Source organism: Lotus japonicus, chromosome 6, assembly GCF_012489685.1.
Source record: "Lotus japonicus ecotype B-129 chromosome 6, LjGifu_v1.2".
NCBI lineage: Eukaryota > Viridiplantae > Streptophyta > Magnoliopsida > Fabales > Fabaceae > Lotus > Lotus japonicus.
In genome coordinates this window covers 28,317,658-28,341,593 of record NC_080046.1, presented here as the reverse complement: position 1 = coordinate 28,341,593, position 23,936 = coordinate 28,317,658, and the positions used below count along the sequence as shown (strand labels likewise).

At 41.1% G+C, this 23,936-nt stretch overlaps 1 protein-coding gene across 1 annotated transcript; it reads right to left on the bottom strand.

Moving 5' to 3' along the window:
• Positions 1–18,456: 18,456 nt before the first annotated feature.
• Positions 18,457–19,347, bottom strand: LOC130725177 (uncharacterized). The gene has a single exon (XM_057576429.1). The coding sequence runs from the start codon at positions 19,345–19,347 to the stop codon at positions 18,457–18,459; it is 891 nt and encodes a 296-aa protein (XP_057432412.1).
• Between the last annotated feature and the right edge of the window lie 4,589 nt (positions 19,348–23,936).

Below are 23,936 nucleotides of genomic sequence, written 5' to 3'. Positions count from 1 at the left end.
TCATTTTCATCGTCTGAGTTAAGATCTCCTTCTGATTTTGAGTCAGAGTCAACAGCTTCCTTTGACTCTGCTCCTTTGTCTTTGGCAATAGCCATGAGTCCTTGGACTTCACCATCAGAGTCAACATCCTCTGACTCTGAGTCATCAAATGTTACCATCAGACTCTTCTTCGTCTTGAAGTGCTTCTTTGGCTTCTTGTCCTTCTTCAACTTTGGACAATCACTTTTGTAGTGCCCTGATTCTTTGCACTCAAAGCATGTGACTTCCTTAAGTGAGGACTTCTTCTGTCCTGAGGATTCAGACTTTCCTTTTGCCTTTCCAGAGCCTTTGTACTTGCTCTGCCTGTGCTTCCAGATGCGGTTGAGTCTCTTGGAGATCAGAGTCAGCTCATCTTCATCAGAATCTTCTGATGCTTCTTCAGATTCTTCTGCTTCAGCTTGGAGAGCCTTTGACTTCTCAGCCTTAGCCTTTTCAAATTTGGATTTCAAGGCTATAGACTTTTTCCTCAGATCTTGCATCTCAGAACGCTTCACCTCATGGCATTTCAAAATGCTGATGAGTTCTTCTAAACTCATATTCTCGACATCTCTTGTGAGCTCAATTGATGTCACTAGAGGCATCCAGCTTTCAGGAAGACACCTGATGACCCTTATGACATGATCTTTTGTTGTGTAGCTCTTGTTGAGAGGTCGTATGCCAGCTACAAGCAACTGAAATCTGGAGAACATTTCTTCAATGGACTCATTTGGCTCCATGATGAAGGATTCATATTTTTGGATCAAAGACAATGCCTTTGATTCTTTGACTTTCTTGTTTCCTTCTTGAGACATCTTCAGAGATTCAAAAATGCCTTTTGCAAACTCACGATCTGTAATCTTCTGGTACTCTTCATAAGAAATAACACTTAGAAGAATTGCTCTTGCTTTGTGATGTTGTGAGTACAGCTTCTTTTGATCTGCAGTCATCTCTGACCTTGGGATCTTCTTGCCATCTGCATCAACTGGACGCTCGTAGCCATCCACAATAATATCCCAGAGATCTGCATCAAAACCCAGAAAGAAACTTTTGAGTCTATCTTTCCAATACTCGAACCTTTGACCGTCGAACATAGGAGGCTTTGCGTTGTATCCATCTTTCTGTGTTTCACTGGTGGTAGCCATTGTTTTTCACACCGGCCCGGATCACTGAACACTGTTAGGTGTGGTAATCAAAACTTGCGCTCTGATACCAATTGAAGGTATGAAAAACGGTAGAAAGGGGGGGGGGTTTGAATAACGTTTTCAAGATAAAACTTCCACCTTAAAGATTTGTTAAGGTGATTTCTTCCTTCTTAGAATGAAGGCAATCCACTAATCAGGTATGTATTACAACTGCACTTGAAACCTACAAGTGACTAACAATACACTGACTTAGCTCACACTAAGATTCACTCTCTTAGTCTTCTCTAGGATCCGATCAACCTTGATCTCCTAAAGGAAAACTATACAACTGTATATGAAGTTCTTGTTTACAAAGAAATTGCTTCTAAAAAGCTTATAGTAAACACAATGAAATTCAGGATGAAAGAAAGCTTAGAAGGATTTGAATATTTCTTGCGTGTGTGTGAATGCTTTTAGCCGCTTCTTTCAATCTTCAGTCACTATTTATACTCCAAGGATTAGGGTTGAACGTTGCATGGAAATGCTACCGTTGGAGGGCAGTTCTGGAAATTCCAGCTTCTGCTGTGGCTGAGGATGTTAGGTAGGTCGTCAGGAAGGTACATATGCTTTTGTACTTGGATAGCGACTTGACCTTTAAACCTAGGAGACTTCTGATCAGGGGAATGCTTCATGTTGGAACTTGTGAAGCCAGTTGATCAGAGTCAGAGGGAAAGCACAGATCCTCTGACCGTTGTATCTTCTGATTCTGAACTCAGAGGGAAGTACATGGTCTTCAGAGTTTCTTGCTTCTGGACTTCAGAGTTTCCACTATTCAGCTTCTGTATCTTCAGAGTCTTCTACACCATCAGAACATCTGAACCTTCAGTGTTTCTTGGTTATCAGAACTTCTGGATCTTCAGAGCTTCTAGTGACTGAGTCCACATCAGAGTTTGTGTAGCTTCAGAACTTCTGAAGCTTTTCCACTATTCATATTGAACATGGTCAATGCGAAAGCGTTGCTTGGGTCACTCTTTATGCACAGTGCTTCTGATTTGTGTGGGATTGAATTGAGGTCAGAGCCTGTAAGTAGCACACTCAGAAAAACACGTTAGAGTACCATAATTGTTCATATCAAAAGGTTAACCTGTAATCATCAAAACATAGAGTTGTACTACTAGATCAAAACTTGATCTTACAATAGCCTGCCCGCCACCTACCTCGTTCAGTCTAGCAGACTGATATTACAAGATTGCCACTCCAACGGGCAAAACCCTAGCAACGGCTACATCAAACGCCTTGGAGTATATAAGGACTGAAGATAGAAGAAAGAAGTTAAGAAACTTTGCTGATATTCTTGAATCCATTCTAACCAATTTCTTAGCAATATTTCTTCATTGTTCTTGAAATCCTCATATGCCCATCGAGCTCCCCGCAATCTCCACACTGCTAATCTCTGAATCGGTAGCTCGTCGTCACATCATTTCCTTGCGGCGTCTCCTCGCATGCGTCCATCGGTCTCTTGCTCATCCTTTAGAGCGGCGTCGTCAAACATTTATAACAGAGAAAAGGTGCAAGGGTCAACTTCTTATACCACAAGGCCATAATTAGGACGTGCACACATACGAGCAAGTAAGAGCATGCATATTCACATATATGATCACCTATCAAGAATCTTACCAAACGGCTTACTAATACATCCCTAAGGAATTCTAGATGTAGCATAAGATAAGGAAAACACTTCAACAAGCAAGGCACAAGGCCCACAACCACACGTTGCACCTTATAGGGAAATTCAATCGTCTAACACAAGCCACAAGACAACAACCAATGTTCTTACGTCAACGACGTTCAAGGGAACCTATGTGTCTCTATATTGTTAGCGTATGCTATATGCTCAATGCTCAATGCACACCATGATCCGGATAAACGCCAACTTCATACCAGGCAGGCGGGACAAAGACCCATCCAGCAGTCAATTGCCACTTATTCTAATGATCCATCCAGCAATCATCAGTAACCAACTCACGGTACCCATTCCAGCAGTACCCTTAGACTATGCAATGCTATGCTTCATGATTAGTCATACAACGTAGTTATAGTCTTTTGTCATTCAATGACGACTTCACCACACCTCCACATGAGTGGTCGGGATCACCAACTCATAGGTGTCACCAGCTATCCGTCGCCACGGTAGCCCAACCATCTTAGGTTCCACATTCGATTTTCAATAATCAACATCGAGGACACAACCCATTTCATTCGATAATTATTAGGGAATACTATGTCGTGCATCGTGGGAACATAATTCAAGACTTACATTCATCATAAACATCCTAAGAGTTCATCATATCATATTCAACAAGTAGTCATGTACTCAACAAGTAAACATGTTCTCAACAAGTAATCATGTTCTCAAACATCAAGACACCTAAGCATGTTATCATTCATCATGTTCCTAAACAATTTCTCATGGTAATCAAGCATTCTTAACTCATAAACTTCATGTATATCATGCATATAATTCAGGGCAAGAAAACGGCAGAAAATGGTAGAATTAAAATTGAAAACTGTATTAAAATAGAAACCTAAAAATTATGAAACTTTCACAGATTTAATAACTTTAAGTTAGCTTTCAAATAAAAGTGGTTTCACACAATTTGGACTCATATCCAAGGAAGTATGCCCAAAACAATACGAACTGTCCAGCTTACTCGGCAGCAGAAAAGGGGTGAAATAAAAATTCAAAACTGTATTCAAATAGCAATCCAAAAATTATGAAACTTTGAAAGATTGAAGCCCTTTAAGTTATCGTTCAAATAAAATTGGTTTCACACAAATTGGACTCATATCCAAGGAGTTATGCCCAAAACATTATGAACTGTCCAACTTACTCGGCCAGATCAAGGTTCCTCTAAATATTGCAAGTTTCATTCAATTCTTTTTGTCCAAGTCTTAACATTTTAGTTCCTAACATGGTTATAAAGTTCATGCATCATATCAAGCTCATTTCCATTAGTTCTTTAAGGTCTTAACATGTTCAACACCATCATACAAGTCTCATGCATTTCCTAGCAAGCAATTTTGCACGCTAAAGTCCAAGACCCGAAGTGCCCTTACCTCGATCGTTGGCTTTCTCCTTAACTTCTCTAGTCTGATTTCCTACCTAGCCTTTAGCTCCTTGTAATGGAATGAACAAGGTGTTCTTCACCTTCACACAAGCACACAATGCACACAACCATCATTCATCAAAATCAAATAAAAGTCACACACACTCTTAACTAAGTCTAGCACTTCTCATGAATGAACTTAGTCTTAAGAGTTCATGGGTTTTGAGTTTGAAACAAAACTTGGAATGATCTTTGAGGGTTAAAAACTGAACTTTTAGCCTCAAGGCTTTTAAGAAACAAGCTTGGAAACCTACTCTTGAAGTCTTTACTTCATGAGAACATTAAAACTTCAAGATTCAACCTTTTGAACAATAAAAGGTTTTATGATGAGTATTTTTCTTCCTTGGCTCTCCATTAGCGAAATCTAAGGTTCAGAACACAAGAGAATGAAGCCCTAACATCAAGCTTCAACCTTTTTCAAAACACTTTTCACATGCATCAAGCCAAGAAGATCACAAGCTCACCACAAGCACAACAACATCATCAACTCGGTTTAGCCCAACCATCGTAGGTTCCACATTCGATCAACATCGCCCATACAACGCATATCATTCGATAAATATCAGGGCATACTATATCATGCATCATAGGAACATGATTCAAGACTTACATTCATCATAAACATCCTAAGAGTTCACCATGTCATGCTCAACAAGTAGTCATGTACTCAACAAGTAAGCATGTTCTCAACAAGTAATCATGTTCTCAACATCAAGGCACTTAAGCATGTTATCATTCATCATATTCATAAGCAATTTCTCATGTTAATCAAGCATTCTTAACTCATAACTTCATGTATATCATGCATTTAATTCGGGGCAACAAAACAGCAGAAAATGGTAGAATTAAAATTGAAAACTGTATTAAACTAGCAATCTAAAAATTGTGAAACTTTCAAATATTTAAGAACTTTAAGTTAGTTTTCAAATAAAATTGGTTTCACCCGATTTGGACTCATATCCAAGGATTTATGCCCAAAACAATACGATCTGTCCAGCTTACTCGGCAGCAGAAAAGGGGTGAAATAAAAATTCAAAACTGTATTGAAATAGCAATCCAAAAACTGAACTTTGAGTTTGAAACAACACTTGGAATGATCTTTGAGGGTTAAAAACTGAACTTTTAGCCTCAAGGCTTTTAAGAAACAAGCTTGGAAACCTACTCTTGAAGTCTTTACTTCATGAGAACATTAAAAAATCAAGATTTAACCTTTTGAACAAGAAAAGGTTTTATGATGAGTAATTTTCTTCCTTAGCTCTCCATTTCCGAAATCTAAGGTTCAAAACACAAGAGATTGAAGCTTTAACATCAAGCTTCAACCTTTTTCCAAAACTCTTTTCACAAACAAGAAGCCAAGGGGTTCACAAACTCACCACAAGCACACAACAACAACAACTCAGTTTTTAGAAAAGATGAAGAGAAAGATAGCTCCTTTTTAAATTTGGAAACCATCACCATGATCCTCACCTTGAATGCTAACTCTTTTGTGAAGGAATGGAAGACAAAAGATGATTTCTTGGTGGTGTTTAGAGATGATGAAGATTTCAGTTTTTTTGGGTAAGAAAGATGAAAATAGGATGAAGATGATGTTCACTCTCTCTCACTTATCTCTCTAAAGTCCTCTCATTTCCTTTACTTTGGTTCAGAAATCTGATGGGAAGCTTCTATGATAAGAATATGGACAGCTCCCAAGGTCAAATGATGGCTTGTGCTTGTGGTTTTGGTCCGTTTTCCCATGCACACTACTTTGGCAAAGTCATCATTCTACTAGCCTTTTTGTCTTGGTTCATGAGCCTATCCTATTAGCCTTTCCCTCCAGCACTCCAAATCTGAACATGCAACCTCACAATCAGATATTTTCTGGCCAATTTCGTGATTTGGCTCGTTTACGAATAGAACTCGACTCGTTTTCGAGCCGAAAACACTACCAGGCGAGATTTTTGACCTTATATCGAGATTACAGTCGAAATTCTCGAAATTGCGCGTGGATCATCGTAATGATAAGGAAAATATTTATTTCACACTCGAAAAATAATCCGATGACAAAAGGTGCTCTAGGCGAAACGCGTCGGTTCGACCGTTTTCCGTAGTGCAGCCGAATCCTCCGATGAACGAAGAATGAAACACTTGGAAAACAACTTCGATATTAATAATCAAAATATTACTTTCATTAGATAAAATTCATAATACAAGGTCACACCCAAAAAGATCACATTAACCGAGCATTAAAGCACTAAACCGAGAAATTGACCGAGTTTATTTCTCTTAAACTTTCACGGGTCTTACATTTCTATCCCCCTTAAATTAGTTTCGTCCTCGAAACTACAAGTCGTAAGGTAGCTCTGTCTACCGCACTCTATACTATTCCACCTCAAGGATCATCTGCACCTAACTCTCGATAACACTTTAGCTAAATTACTTGCACGGTTGCTCCATCCACCACCTTGGTCCAACCAACGACTTGGTCTATCAGGTCACAGCTCACAACCCACACAGTCAGCTCAAAGCCCACATAGTCCACACAGTTCGGCTCATAGCCCACACAGTCGGCACACGGCCCACACAGTTCGGCTGACAGCCCACACAGTTCGGCACTTAGCCCACACAGTCGGCACACGGCCCACACAGTTTTGCTCACAGCCCACACAGTTCGGCACTTATCCCACACAATCAACACATGGCCCACACAGTTCGGCTCACAACCCACACAGTGCGGCACTTAGCCCACACAGTCGGCACACTGCCCACACAGCTCGGCTCACAGCCCACACAGTCCGGCACTTAGCCCACACAGTTCGGCTCACAACCCACACAGTTCGGCACAAAGTTGATTGGCGGACAACCTTGACGTCCCCAATCCACCACGACACAACGATCCTATGTGTAACGATGATACTAGTGCCTCAAAACCAACAATATTGTCCTACGCACTCGAGGTATTCAACTAAGATCCATCCCTTGTATTTTATCACACTTCGCTCGACCCTAAGTCTCTCGTACTTATGGGAAGATTCCTCGAGCCCTATGATTTAAACCGTTCTCAAGTCCAAATCTCTGTTATCCCCTCACCTATCAACTTCTAACGTGAATCCATTTCTTAACTCCACATCCTCTTCCATAAACATCAAGAACTTAATCCCCAACTAATTTTCCACTCTCTAACAATCAAAAACAATTAATGCCAACTTTCTCACTCCTCTTATCACAAAGGAATACACTTAACTCGAAATCGAATCTTCTAAACTATTCATCCTCTAACAATTTCCCCTCGGATTTCACACAACCAAACATTGAATCCCTCGACTTAGTCTCTCTCTACTTGGAGCAATCGTGTGAACTAATCAATTAAGGATCTCACAACCAACTGTACAATTCCTTCGTCATCAACTTCTATACTTAGGTACTATTTTCACGGACAATCAAGGACAACACCGAACGACAACTCAGAAATTCGCTTAAGTCGTATAAAGGATTCTACACCAAAACTCGAACTCAAACAAAAGAGGTTTCAAATATTCACTTACCCCATTCAACCTTCTAAACATAAGCCCTTGCCCGCAATTAATCACTCGACTATAGCCATTCATCGAACTTCCATGTATTCAAATCTTAATCCCCTATAACCAATTACTTATAACGGAAGCCCTAAACTTCTCAACCCGAGATCTCAATCCTAAAATGAAACTCCATTGTAAGGCCCTAAGTTCAATTTGGAACAATTTTATGAAAGTTTGAATAAAATTGAAGTTTTAGCTAATGTTTGATAACTGGCAGATTAGAACTGTCAACTTGTGTGAATTTTTAGAGGGTCTTAACGACTTCATTTGGGAAAACTTCCTTCATGAGAGTTGTAGCCCTTCAAGTCTAGAAAATTCTCCAAGTGGTTTGGAGTCCATCCGATATCTGTAGCTTCAGATATCCCCGTTTTAGTGTGAAAAGGTCCAGCTGTCCAGACCTTACGAGCTCTAACTTAAAACTTTGGGCTAAAGCCTTGTTTAATGTGTTATTTGGGTTGGTTAGTGGGCTTGTGAGATCATGATCAGGAGATTAAGAAGAGGCTAAGTGGGCCAAGTGACTTGGATGAGAAAGAAGGAGCTAGGGTTATGAAAATCCTAGCCCATTAGTGGTGATGCCGCGGCCTTGCAAGGAGAAAAGGGAGGAAGATTTTGACTTTTCTGAAGTAATGAGTGATTAATACCAATTAAACCCTGTTCCCTCTGACCTAAACCAGCATTAAACCCAAAAACCACAACCCTAACCCACTTTTTCCCCTTGGCCGCCGGTTTTGTAAGTAAAAGGGAGAGAAAAACCAATTTTTCTTTCTTTCTTTCAGACTTCAGAAAAACAGAAGCTAAGTCTCATACTTTTCACGTAAACACACCATCATCTCCTTCTACTATCTTGCTCCAAGCACCACCACCATCCAAGCCACCGCCGGCCACCATCACCACCCATAACACCTTGCGCGTGAAGGAGGAGCTGCGAGAGGAAAGGGAGCCGCGTAGAGGGGGAGAAGAAGGACGGGGACAGCAAGCCTTTTGATCTTGAATCTTCATCTTTTCTTCCTTTTCAGACCATTAACCCAAGGTAAGGGCTGGTCTTAGGATCCTTTGGGTAGATTAGGAATGATTTCATGAGTTTTCTTGAAAATCTATGAACTTTGCTATGAAGGAAAATATGGTTATGTTTGGTTTGCTGAGAAGTTTGTTAAGAGGTTGTTGCTGTATTTTTCATGCGTGATACTATGCTTTGCTACTCTCTAATCATCATATGTGATATGGTTCTTGATGCCTTGAGATAATCAAATGCTTACTTGCCAAAATTGCTATGCGAATTACATTGCTATAACATGTTGTTGGAGATGTGATTGAATTATGAATTTTCATGTGAGCAAAGTACCTTTGGGGGCTGTTCTATGATGTTTATGATCAAAGGAAAGGAAAAGAAAATTTTTGAAAACCCCAAGGACTCTCCCTTGGTTGGCCGAGCCCTACTTGAGGGTTTTGTGGCCTTGTTTTCCTTTATTTCGATGCATAAGCCTCATGACGCCTTGTTTCCTAATTTCTAAATGATATTTGTGTTGATTAGGTGTTGAGATCTTGATGCCATGATGATGTGCACTTTGTCAAGTTGTCTTGAAGAGTTCTTATTATATTATGGATATGAGCTGTGGTGAAAAGTGCTGAGTTTTTATGGAATGATTGGTTATTTGGGAATGTCCCATGGATGTGTGAATAAAGGGAATGGAAGAAAAATTTTACTTGAAAACCCTAGGGGCCTTTGAAGGCCTCGGCCAAGCCCTATTTCGTGGGGGTTTTGGTGATTCCTTTCCTTTGTTTGTTACACAAGCCATGGTGAACGTTCCTAGGTAACTTGTTAAGTAAGTTATGTGTGGTTGTGATTGTTTAGTGATATGGGTCGCTCACCTAGCCGTAATTCCCATGTTACCCTTGAGAATTTAATTGTGTTTGTGGAAGTGTAAACCTTGAGATGAGTAAGTAAAAGACATAAGTTGACTTGACCTAGAGCCTTAATCTTAAGAAGTGATTTGACTCGCTTGCAAGATGTTGTGAATAAACTTTTGGACACAGGTTTAGTGAGACTATGGACCATGAGAACGATGGTACCTTGCACGCGAGGGAGATTTTTTGGGTCGACTGCGGTCACCCGTGAACTTCGTGGGCCGGTGTGGCTCACGTGATTTGGTTGACTGCGGTCACCGTGAACTTTTGTGGATCATTGCGGCTCCACGTGATTTGGTTGACTGCGGTCACCGTGATAACCGTGCCTCTGCGGAAGCACGAAGATGGCCATGGCAGGTTTGGTGGGTTGTGTGAAGTGAGGAACCGATAGATGACTAACTAACATCTTAAACCCTAATGTGAAAGAGATAATTATTCTAATTTTGGAAGTTGCTTCATTATATCTATTGTATTATGTGTTTTCTTTTAGACCTGACCCTTGCTGTTTGTTTATGTGTTTATTTGGGGGGGGGGTAGATGGCGTCGACGAAAACGACGTTCGTGCATCGCTGGATGCTGAGACTTGATGGGGAGCTAGACGATCGGGCCTGGAGAGCCGACTCCTCCGGGATCCGAAGAGTTTATGTCGGGGATGTTAGCTTTATAGGGATGGACCGGGACGGCAATATAGTGGAGGTTCGCACGGTTGAAGGGGGTATCCTTGACATGCCCTATCCACCTCCTAGGTTCCTTCTACCTACGGTCGAGGGAGTCGGGGAGACACCTGCTGAGACTAAGCCCGAGACACCTGCTGAGTTTGTGCCCCAAGACGGGTCTGACGCATCGGTTACGGGACGACGACGCTATGTGGAGGCGCCAGATTTATACACAACAACTTGGTGGGGCCGAGATCCAAAAAGAGAAGACGGGTGGTAGAAGATGAGAAGCCAAAGGATGAACCTGCCGAGCGACCGTGACACTGATGACTGGACTGGGAACCCTATGAGCGAGCGTTCTTTTCGAACTTCATTTTATTTTGTTGAGTTTTATGAGAACTTGAGTAACTGATGTAAACTGTTTACTTCCGCCGTGGTTTTTCCATACGTGGGTGTGGACACGGTTTTCTTTATTTACTTGCAGTTGATTTTATAACAGTTGATGTTCTATCCGTTTATGAGAGTAGCGCAAAACGTATTTCATTAACCCGTGTTTATGGTTATGCTATGAATCGGAAAACACTAATGTGATTTCTAACAATGGTATTCAAGAGCTTTCAAAAGTGAAAATGATCTTTATCACCTATTCAAGAGTAATAAATGAATCGGCGAAAATTTTTGTGAAAAATTGGTTACTGTGTGACACTCGAGAAATCGGGGCGTTACATCCATCCTCTAATCTTCTGTCACAACTCAATCAATTCACAATTCAGTAATCCGGTAAATTGGCATAAGTCCCAAAAATCTTTTAAATCGGCCTAAACCTCCACAGTCCAAAGATTCAAAACCTATCTCGTCACTAATAATCTAGTAATCAAAACCTCCCAAAATTCAAATCCTTATTCGAGAATCCATAATCTACTTCCCTTATCTCAAACCCAAGCATCCTCAAGTCCCAACTCTTCGAATTCCACTTGTACGCAACATGACTTAGCTCACTTCTAAACACCCTAACCGGTAAAACTTCGGATCCTCCCCCTCTTCAAAACTCCTCAAGCAAAATCATCCGCTTAACTCTAAGATCCATTTGTCTAAACAACAAGAACTCGATTCAATTATACTCCTTACCCACGTCTAAGAAAAATCTCCTATTACAACCCTTCTAAGGATAAAACTCGAACAACCATACCCATATGAGGTCACCTCCTAGGATTCATTCCTAGCCTTGCCTTCACCTAATCCATTATACGTAAGCACATCACAAGTCTCTATGCCTAGTAGGGTCCTCTCCTTCTTCTACACTTCCACTTGAGGATCACACCACCTTAACCTCTCACTAGAATCCATTCCCTAGTTCCTCTCTTCCTTTACCAACACATACCAGCACAAGAGGAAATTCTCGGCCTAGTGGAACTCTGTAAGACCCAGATTTCTTTCGACGTTTCCCATCTTTCTCCAGAACGAAGTTTTGTCGTCTGACCTTCACAGCAAAAAGTAGTTTTTCGGGGCAAATAAACTTGTACCGCTTTTGGATCGTTTTTCCCTAATTCTAGAGATTTTTTTTGAGTTCTGGAATTCTGTCGCCAGAATCTCGCTTAGAACTCACCGATGAACGTGCTGCAAAAATCGGAATCGCGAAATTTTCATTTTCCCGCGATTTCACTCTCCTATAAATAGTAAAAAAATCAAAATATCTTACCCATTTAAACCATAGAGGCCGCGGGTTTGAAGGGGAGAAGAGGAGAGGAGAATTTCGCCGAAACTTGACCGATCTTCGAGTTGTTTGTCCCTACTTCAAGGTATCGAGGTAACTAGCTTGATTCTTACATCTGATCGTTCTTTCTACTGCGTTTCTTTAGCTATTTTTGTGCTCAAAGTTTCGAGCTTTTCGTAAAACTATCCGTTTTTCCTGATTTTTCTGTTGGGATACCTTCTATACTTGCCCAACAAGCTAGAACACTCGCTGATATTCGCCAATTTTGATCGAGTTGTCAGAGATCTGAAAAACTGTGTAAAAACCCTTTTTGCGCACATATTGAAACTTTAATGTCGAAAAGTCGCAATCCGACTTAGTGCCTTTAGGATTAGTTGCTACAAATGTCGTTAGGAACATTTCTATCAAATTTGTTTTCCGAAGTTTTAACTTTGAGTTTTTGAGCTTTTATTTTGGACCAAAACGCCCTTGAATAGCCGTATTTTGACCCGGTTGTTCTAAAAATTTTCCGACAGTTTCTTTACCCTGGTTTTACCCTAAAACTTCCTTGTAATTAAATTAGATCGAAGAAAAAGCGCCGGAACCTTTTTTCTCTATTGTGGCCGAGAGCATGTTTTAGTGGGGGGGGGGAGTTTTTCGTTTGCGAAAAGTTGTCCTCTCGTGTTCGATTGTTGTACTCTGAAGCTTTAAATGCTTTGTCTATCGTTAATTAGTTGTGTGTGATCGAGCTAATCGATTTTGTATGGATTTCTGCTTTGTTTTCTCCGATTTTGTATGGATTTTGTGATCCAGCTGAAGGAACTTTGGGATCTACTGAGCAACTGTGTGTGGAGAACCTAGACCAAGAGACTGGAGCAACTCGAGGTTAGGGAAACTTACATATTAGCTAAGATTGCATGATAGGCGTCGATAAATTCGACTTATGTATGATTTTGATATTGGTTATGTTGATGATTTATTGTTATGACTGTTTTCATAACTTATGATATTGAAGTTGTATTGAATTGTGCGTATTGATGCGACTTCGGAGCGAAGAATCACTGAACAGATTCCTTTTTATCTTTCGGGTTGGATGAACAACTCTAGGCAAGTCCAAACTCATGGTTTGAGACTTAGCTATCGTTTATATACTTAGACTTTCCCCGGGGGGTTACATTTGGTGGGATTTTGGCAAACTTAGAATGAATAGAATCTTGGAAACTAAAGACCTTAGAGAACTTAGTCTTCAAGAATAAAACTCATAACTTGATTAATTCAACTCGAAACATTTTTATTAATGAATAAAACCCTAGGGAACTTAAATGGGTTATGATTGCGAAAGACGGGGAAATGTCGACAAGTCTTGTAGCTATTTGGTAATTGGGGGAAACCATGGATGCGATCCACGGTGAAGATGGGCGGTCACCGAGTACTCTAGTACTCTTGTTGTTGGAGTTTGTGTTGTATTGACCGACACTAAACTCTTGGGTTTTAAGCTAGACACTTGTGTTGTGAGGACGATTCGATGTTTGGCTAATCATATTGCATCATGCATCATTCGAGGTTTGTACGATCGAAAGATTGGGCCTCGGTGAAGAACGGGAAAGCTTCACGAAGGTTGGGGAATTGCCTGCATCGAAGAACACCTGGGTGTATCTTCGGCATAGCGGGCAGAGTGGCACGACCTTTGATGGTTGGGGTTGATCCGACTATGCATGGGTTTGTAAGCGACACCCGAGCAGAGTTGGCGGCACTAGGCCTGTGTCGTGCAGACTCGTGGTGCCCATCCCAAACAACTATCCGGATCATATTGAATTGCATTTCAAGCATACATTCACTCTGACTTGAATTGTATGCTGTTTGAATTATTGAAGCATTGTTAGAGCCAATAACTTGCTAGGATTTATTAATACATATATATATATATATATATATATAAACATATATATCTATACCCCAATCACATGTTGAGTGTATAATTACTTTATTCCGTGCGTTGACCCTAGCGCCTTGGCTTTGGTCTCATGTTTGTGTTTGGGCGGTCGGCCTGCTGCCAGATGTCGACGGCGGATTGGGTTTCGATGGTCTCTCCCTCGGGGGGGATTAGGTTTGAGTTGGTTGACCGGCATGCCCCACCGCTTGGGTGATCTATCTTGTGGGTCATCGGGCGACGTACCGGGGAAGGGTCATGGAGGACCGGACTGACGAGCGTGGCGTTTGACAAAGGGAGTTCTACAACGCATGGAGCTGAGCTTCAACTTGCCGACTTCAGTTCGCTGTGGACTTGGACTCTGACTCTGACACTGATGTCGACTACTACGTTGGGAGCGACGAGGAGGAGGAGGAGGAGCTTTGAGCGGTACTAGGAGGGTAGGTTAGGCAGGCGTCATATTTTGTGTAGAGCTCTGATTCGTTTTGTTTTGGGACAGGGTAGGTTCCCGACGCATGGCTTTTTGTGTGGTTCTCTTGCTGGAAGGATCACATAGAGTCAGTCGGACTGTAGGGGTCTTTGCTTAGGCCATTTTGAGGCCGACTTTCTCCTAGTGGATTGTAATTATAACTTTCTCGCTCACACTTCTGGATCTGTATATATTTGCCTACGGGCACACTACTTTGGAGTCACTGCGAGTGCGCATGACGTGGGAGTGCAGCTGAGGCTGTACATGTTTATATATGTTGTACATCGGTTAGTTTGGTTTGCTGGGTTATGTCTTTATTTTTCTATCGCTTTATTAAAAAGAAAAAAAAATACCTGTTTTCCGCGTAAAGTTTATTTTTGAGTTACTAAAGTGACACCTGGAAATCGGGGTGTAACATTGTGGTATCAGAGCTTAGTCGAGTCTTTTGGGAGTCTTTGGGGAATAGGTCTTCTGTGCTAGGTTGTGTAACTCTGCAAAGAGTGAAAATTGATTGTCTGCAGAGTGATTTTCGCTCTAATTGTTTGTGTTACTACTTAATCATATTGAATGGTTTGTCTAGTGCTACCTTATGGTTAGTACTAATTGGACGTTTGATGAGATATAGGATGGTGGACCCTAATCGGATGGCGGAGGCAATAGCTACACTGATCGAGGAAATGATGAACCAGGCTGCGGAAGACGCTTACATGCGCGCTGAAGAGGCTGCACGTGAGCATCACCAACGACTGATGGCGACGGCAATGTATCAGCAATGTGGAATGAACCGAACAGGAGCTGGGGGACCAATGAGGTCAGGTTCCCAAGGCTACAACGGAAGGGAGAGCTACCATCAGTGGAAGCCGTATCAGCGTTCCGAGAGAAGAGAACTTATCTCAAGAGCGTGCAAACCAACAACTGCTGTTACCGGAGGGAAGCCAGTTGGTGACAAAGATGTGACATGTTTTCGTTGCGGAAAGTTTGGGCATTTTGATAACAAGTGCTCAGTGATTAAACCGAGATGCTTCAAGTGTAACCGAGAGGGGCATCCAGCTGTGAACTGCAAGACACTCCAGGGGGGAACGTCTGACAGTAAGATGAAAGGGAATAATGCTACCGGAGGGACAGGAAACAAGACTTCGGGAAAAACAGTGACGCGTTACAGGTGCAGGAAAGTGGGGCACTACAATAACAAGTGTCCATACGGGGGACCTTTGTCAAACCCCAATTCTAAACGGCATATGTATTGCAAATATCAGAGTGATAAAAATTTTAACACTCATGAGGCATTACATAATCACTTAAAACATTAACATAATGCTCTTGTAACAGATACATAGCACATAAACTTTGAGATGAACTCATAAATAATCTTAAATGCTCTTGTGACAGTTAATTAGTCTTTGAACTAGTTCACTTTGATAAATAGTTATGCAGCGAATCCAATGTCTTTAAAATTTAAAGAAAACATAGTATCTTGCCCACAACTTAAAACAGAAACAACTTCTCAAATAACAACTTAATTCAAATTATAACAGAAGGAAAACAAGCGTCCAATTCCCCCCCCCCCCCAAGTGCTACGTATCAGAGCAAGGACTCCAACTCGAAATAAAGGCTATAGACTACTCCTCCTGATTACCTGCACGTTACCAACAAGGGTAACATTCAAACACAAGGGGTGAAATATGGAGTATCATAAATATAAGAATGGCAATAAATATGCTAGATTAATGTCACACCACTTCTTTTTATATTCACATAGCTCAGTTACTAAAACAGTCACAAATAACGTCATCCACTCGGATACAATTCGAATACAACAATGACTATGCATATGTATGTGGTACCAACAGGGCTTCAGCCCTCATCACTAATTGCCAATTATTGGAGGCACAAGGCATAAGCCTTCATCACAATACAGGCCATCACATAGTATGCAGATGCTATGCGACTCAAAATGACGTATACATCTCATAATCATCACTTCAACATGAGGCATTGCGCCTATATCACTACATCACTAACATCGCTTAAAACAACACAATTTAGCACACATGCATTTTTATCAACTATACAATTACCCTGACATCTTAGGCAATTTTGGCACCAAATCAATGAAACAACTGCCTTAAGCATGCAATCATGGAAGAAGCTATCACATATGGTAAATAAATTATGGATTTCATGCTAAAGGTGTTCAGCCACATGCATCATCCTCATAGCTAATACATGGCACATAAAGACATTAACTTTCATACAACATGTAAGCTAAATCTAATTATATTTCCAAAACAATCAGAATTTCCGTAATCTGGAAAAACAGCAGGAACACCAGCCACTAAAAGCGGTCTCCTGAATTCGTTACTGAACCAAAAATCATGTATTTTATATGCCTAGAAAGCTAACTTAAAGTCCTACAATTTCTTAGTTGATCACATCCTCATTTGAGCACTCTAACTGGGCGAAAACAGGTCTCGAAGTGTACTGTCCAGCCCAGGAAATTTTGGACAGCAGCACAGCATCATCAAATCCGTGCAAAAATCATATAGCAGTTCAGGAATTACGCTCACAGCAGAAACATATTTCAGTAGAGATAACCTACAGGATTCGTTTCTTGTTCAAAAATTACAAATGACCTCAATTTGAAAAGCTAACAGAAAACTCTACCTCTTTCTAGTTCATCAAAGAATTTTCTCGGCACATTAACAGGGTGAAAAATCACGTTGAAGTTCACTGGCAGAGATAGCTAATACAGAGCGCAGAAAAACTTGGTTTACTAAACTGAACTTACAGACCACGTCTCTCAACCAAAAATTATGTACCATATCATTCCAGAAAGCTCTTTCAAAGCCCTACACTTTCTCAGTTCAACGCAACATTATTCGAGCACTCTAAACAGGCTCTAAACGGCTTCGAAACTCACGGTTCATACCAGGAAAATGACCAGTCCGTTTTATGTTCCAAAATAAGTGATTAAAGTTGTTTCTCATCAAACAAGACACAAAACCTAACAAGCATGCTACCTAACAGTCTTTATGTGCGTGATCATAAAGAAAATCAAAAGGGAACCTCAACCCAAAACTCCTAGCATACTATGGTTCTGCCCTCACCCCGTTCAATCACACAAAAGAAAATCCCAAAATCAATGGATTTCAAATCAGATTTCCAGAACATCATTAACAGAAACAATTCTACATCTCCCAAATCCCTACTATCATTCACCTTAATTCCATTAGAAACTCAAAATCCCACCCTTACCTTTGGATTGAGTCCAGCTCCCCGTTCCCGATCGAATTCTCCGAAGCCGATCCGCTCTCCCTCTCTTCCTGCTATTTCACGCACAGCCTTCTTCTTTTTTTTTTCTTTAGCTGCTTCCCCATCCTTATTAAACCATCTAAACCTAATTCCTCAAGGGCTAAACTAAAAATCCTAAAATCTCTCCTAGTCCTTGTCTCTCTACTTTTAATCCTAACTTTCACCCCCTAGCTCTCTTCCATTTCATAAAATACACCCAGTATCACAAAAAAAATATTTTATTTCATTAAAGTATTATTATATCACCTATTAAACCACCATACAATATAATCTTAATTAAAATAAAATACCAACATTATTTTAATTATAAACGGGGTGTTACAACTCTCCCCCACTTAAGAATTTTCGCCCTCGAAAATTTCCTTAAACGAACAATTCGGGGTAGGACTCCCTTATCTGACTCTCAAGCTCCAATGAAATAAAGAATGCATCACACCCATAATAATAATGGCAATCAAAGATGTACCATTAATAAGGCACATACTTCGAATTAGTCTATCCTCAGCAGTAGTCTCCGCACCAGATAAAGCAAACACCTTCCCCCTTGTAGGATCCTTCTTGGGTTTGTCACAATTAGTACTGATGTGACCTAGCTCTCCACATCTGTAGCATGCCACAGTTTTACCTTCTAGGCACTCAAAGGATTTGTGGCCCAGCTTGCCACACTTAAATCATGTTGCTTCTGAATTGGGACATTCAGGAGAACGATGTCCTTCAACACCACACTTGTAGCACCTAACCGGATTAGGAGCTCCTCCCCCACTCGGCTTCTTGTCATGACCAGCTTCTTGTTTACCCTTATCAACAGGATTCCCATACGGTTTCCCTCTGAATTGCCCTTTTCTTTCTTCTCTTTTAAAGACTTGTAGTGAGCAGCACTTTCCCTGCTATCCTCATCATATATCCTACTCCTGTTAACCAGGTCAGAAAATCGGATAATCTGTTGATATCCCACAGCCTTCTTGATCTCAGGTCTCAAACCATTCACAAACTTGTTACACTTAGATCTCTCAGCTTCGGCAGTATTGTAGTGGGGACAAAACTTAATCAATTCCTCAAACTTTGTAGCATACTCCGCCACGGTTCCATTACCATGCTTTTGTTCAAGAAACTCAATTTCCTTCTTTCCACGCACATCTTCTGGATAGTACTTCTTCAGAAATGCACCCTTGAAAAGATCCCAAGTAATCTTCATCCCATCACCTTCAAACCTCTGAACAGTGTTGTCCCACCAATCTTCAGCTTCTTTCTCAAGCATATAGGTGCCAAACTGCACCTTCTGCGAGTCAGTACAATTCATGACTCGAAAGATCTTCTCAATTGCTTTCAGCCATGCCTGTGCTTTGACAGGGTCGTATGCTCCTTCAAAGGTTGGCGTATTGTTCCTCTGAAACTTTCCCAAAGCACGGAATTCATCCTGATTATGGTTCCCAAGGTTCGCTTGCTGACCTTGCCCAATGGCGCCAGCCAACATTGCCAATGCCTCAGTGATAGCTTCATCATTCCTTCCGGCAACCATTTTCCTGAATCTCCAAACAGCCAACAACTCTTATCAAACAACAGCTCGATAGTGCTACTTACACATATCGAGTATCAGCAAGTATTAGAATATATATTATACTAAAAACTTGGTCACTGAACAACCATTGCTCTGATACCACTAATGTAACACCCCAATTCTAAACGGCATATGTATTGCAAATATCAGAGTGATAAAAAATTTAACACTCATGAGGCATTACATAATCACTTAAAACATTAACATAATGCTCTTGTAACATATACATAGCACATAAACTTTGAGATGAACTCATAAATAAACTTAAATGCTCTTGTGACAGTTAATTAGTCTTTGAACTAGTTCACTTTGACAAATAGTTATGCAGCGAATCCAATGTCTTTAAAACTTAAAGAAAACATAGTATCTTGCCCACAACTTAAAACAGAAACAACTTCTCAAATAACAACTTAATTCAAATTATAACAGAAGGAAAACAAGCGTCCAATTCCCCCCCCCCCAAGTGCTACGTATCAGAGCAAGGACTCCAACTCGAAATAAAGGCTATAGACTACTCCTCCTGATTACCTGCACGTTACCAACAAGGGTAACATTCAAACAGAAGGGGTGAGATATCGAGTATCATAAATATAAGAATGGCAATAAATATGCTAGAATCTACGAACGTCCGATTCCAATCATCGGAAGTTTGCCGAAACCGAAACCCTGGTATTTCAAAACCCTAGAATCACTCGACAATGAAGACTTTTTCTATTCAGAGCTTCAAATGAATATTCTACACGCGTACACCCATTTCTCTTGATGATTTCAATCTTTCTTCAGAAGGAAGTTTTTCATTCCGACATCCGATGCAAAAAGCAACTTATCGGGTAAAATAGTTTTATACCGACTATGCATTAGTTGCCAAAAATACAAGGAGACCTCTTTATAGTTTTGGAATTCTTTTGCCAAAACATAACTATTAATTCACGGAGAATGACGCCGGAAAAATCAGATTCGCGAAACTTTCATTTTACCGCGTTTTGCCAACCTCTATATATAGCCAAGAAATGAGAAAATATCACAAATTTCCACCATTTCTCTCCAAAACCTGCGAATTTGCTAAGAGGAAGAAGGAAGAAGAGCTTTTGTTCATTTCTTGCTTGATCGTCGATCAATCAGTTGCTGCTTCAAGGCTTCGAGGTATAGTCGCTAATCCTTACCTCTGATCGCTTTTTCCATAGCTTTTCTGTAGAGTTTTCTGAGCGGATAGTTTATGGGTTTTTGCAAAACTATCCTGAATCTTTCATTTCTGATTCTAAACCTCTTCTATATGTGCCCAAGATCACTTCTGTCGGATTAGATTTTCCGTTATGTCGCCGGAATTCCCCCGGAATCAATTTTAGCCTTAAATACCCATTTTTGGAGTTTTTGAGGTAAAGCTTCAACCTTTAGGCTAAAAACTATCGCCTTAGCTTAGTGTTAGTAAGATTAGTTGTCATAAACGTCGTTGGTGACGTCCCTGCAAAATTTTATTTTTGGGATTTCAGTTTTGAAAATCCTAAGTTAAAAATCATGACCAAAATACCCCTGCGACAGTTTTTGATCCGATAATTTTTCCGAGTTCAGAATACCCTTAGTTACGGCTTATGAAAGCATAGGAACCAAGTTTGATCGAAGAAAAATCGAGCCCCACAATTACCAAAAGTGGCCGAGCCCTATAGGGGAGGAGGAGGAAAATTTCCTTTTCCGAAAACTTGTCTTTCGCGCTAGATTATCGTACCTTAGAGTATAGATTACTTCGAGTAACCTTAGTAAGTATCGATAACTTAGTTTTCGATAGATTCTGATAGTATTTCTGTGGTTTTGCTCTAAAGGTGATTTTGAGGAATTCCCAGAGGAGCAAGCCTTTGATTGTGAACAAGTGTTAGGAGATCGTCCTGGAGAATCTACAGGTGAGGGCTTCTCAATGAATCTCTAGTTAATGCTTAGGGTCGATGTTTCGACATTGTTTACTGTTTATGCACTGGAATTGTGTGTGATTGGAAAATGTTTTCTGAGGCTTCGGCTGACAATGTAGATGATGCATCTACTGAATGTTTTTGATGAGTGAATGACATGCTAAGTGCTAATTGGGTAATTTAGGATGTGTGGTGCATGCCTTATATGCTAGGTGCTATGTGGTTATTGCTTAAGATATTGACATATGACATGTTGATTGATTATGATGAGTTAATTCTGCTTTTGCACTATAATCTGAGTTTCTGAACGGTGAGAAAAGCGGGCAGGTCATGCCGATTTTATTTTGAGAGTTTTGAGAAAGTTTGATAGGGCGAATGAGATTCGGGCCTTGTAATGATGTTTATGGATCGAGACATTCTCTGGAGTCATTTGGGGATTAGGAGATCCCGAGAACTTATAGGATTCGCGATAAGACTAAAAGGATAATTATTTTGTAAAGAAAACTCATAAGACATTAAACAACCTCTAAATCTTTAAGTAATGGTAATAATCTCGGAAGGAAGCTTTGGATGCAAATCATAGTTTTGGAAAACGAGAAGTGTCGTCGGATCCCAGCATTGAGAAAGTTGAGGGGCTTCGAGTATGTAGATGTTGTGGTGCTGTTGGAGCAGCGTTTGTTGTTGTGCTGTTGGAGCAGCTATTGTGGTTGTGCTGTTGGAGCAGCTATGTTGTTGGGTGTATCTTCGACTTTGCGGCGCGAATCCGTATGTCCAAACCCGACGGGTTGGGCCGATTCGGCAATAATTTTCGACACGCGCGAATCCGTATATCCAATCCGATGGATTGGATCGATTCGGCGGTAGTCACTCAGGCACGCGTGAGTCCGTATGTTCAATCAAAGGGATTGGATCGATTCAGCGATTGCCATTTTACCTCGCGTGAATCCGTATGTTCAATCCGAGGGATTGGATCGATTCAGCGGCAACTTTTCGACACGCGCGAATCCGTATATTCAATCCGATGGATTGGATCGATTCGGCGGTAGTCACTCAGGCACGCGTGAGTCCGTATGTTCAATCAAAGGGATTGGATCGATTCAGCGATTGCCATTTTACCTCGCGTGAATCCGTATGTTCAATCCGAGGGATTGGATCGATTCAGCGGCAACTTTTCGACACGCGCGAATCCGTATATTCAATCCGATGGATTGGATCGATTCGGCGGTAGTCACTCAGGCACGCGTGAGTCCGTATGTTCAATCAGAGGGATTGGATCGATTCAGCGATTGCCATTTTACCTCGCGTGAATCCGTATGTTCAATCCGAGGGATTGGATCGATTCAGCGACAACTTTTCGACACGCGCGAATCCGTATATTCAATCCGATGGATTGGATTGATTCGGCGGTAGTCACTCAGGCACGCGTGAGTCCGTATGTTCAATCAGAGGGATTGGATCGATTCAGCGATTGCCATTTTAACTCGCGTGAATCCGTATGTTCAATCCGAGGAATTGGATCGATTCAGCGATAACCTTTCGACTCGCGCGGATCCGTATGTTCAATCCGATGGATTGGATCGATTCGGCGATAGTCATTGGACACGCGCAATGTCCGTATGTTCGACTCTTTTGAGTGAACCGACTTGGCGTTGTCATTTGTTGCGTGTGCGAGTCCGTATGTTCAACCCAAGGGGTTGGATCGACTCGACATGCCTAATTGTGGGAGTTGCGTGTGCGAGTCCGTATGTTCAACCCAAGGGGTTGGATCGACTTGACATGCCTAATTGTTGGGCTATCCTGGGGATAAGTCCGGGAAACCGGTAGTTTCCGAGTATGTGATACTCTTTGCTTGTTGAGCAGTTGTGACCATCGGATTGAGATTAGTCGGATGATCCGGAGATCATCATGAGTTACTATGTTGATGTGAAGAAGTGTCTTTTGTCGCAGAATCGACTTTACCTTAGGGTAAGCTTTTAGAGACTTTAATTTACCTAGAACACGTGGCGACGTGTCGAGTGAGAGTCGGAGACGTTGTTTGACTAATCATCCTGCATTCATGCATACTGATTTAGTTGTCGAGTGTGATTGTTATTTGTTAATCCTATTTGGAACATGTTAATTGTTATTATTGCTGTTAAGTTCATTATGGAAAATGCAACCCTATGATGTTATCCCTAGCTATAAGCCTAAGTGGCTATTCACTTATCTATATCTATTGGTGCTATTATTTATGTAATTCTTTGGAGTTGACCCTCGCGTCTTCTGTGTGTGCTTTGGCGGACAAACGCCCTTTGTCAGATGTCTTTGGCGGACTGGTTCACGACGGTTCACCCTTCGGGGGAAACTAGAGTTGGGATGCTGGAACAGGAGCCCATCGCGATAGCGAGCGGAGGACGGATGGTGTACATAGACTAGGTCGTTTTGGATTTCGAATTCGGACGACGATCATGCCAGCATGTAGGATTGAGTGTTAGTGTGAGCTCCTCGAGATGGGATTAGTGTAGGAGTAGAGTCTTAGCTCTGAACATTATTTGTTTCATTCGGGACAGGGTAGTTTCCCACCTATAGCTTTTTGTGTGGTTTCTTTACGGGAATCACAGAGAGTTGGTTGGACTTAGGAGGTCTTGTTTCAGGCCGATGGGCCAGCTT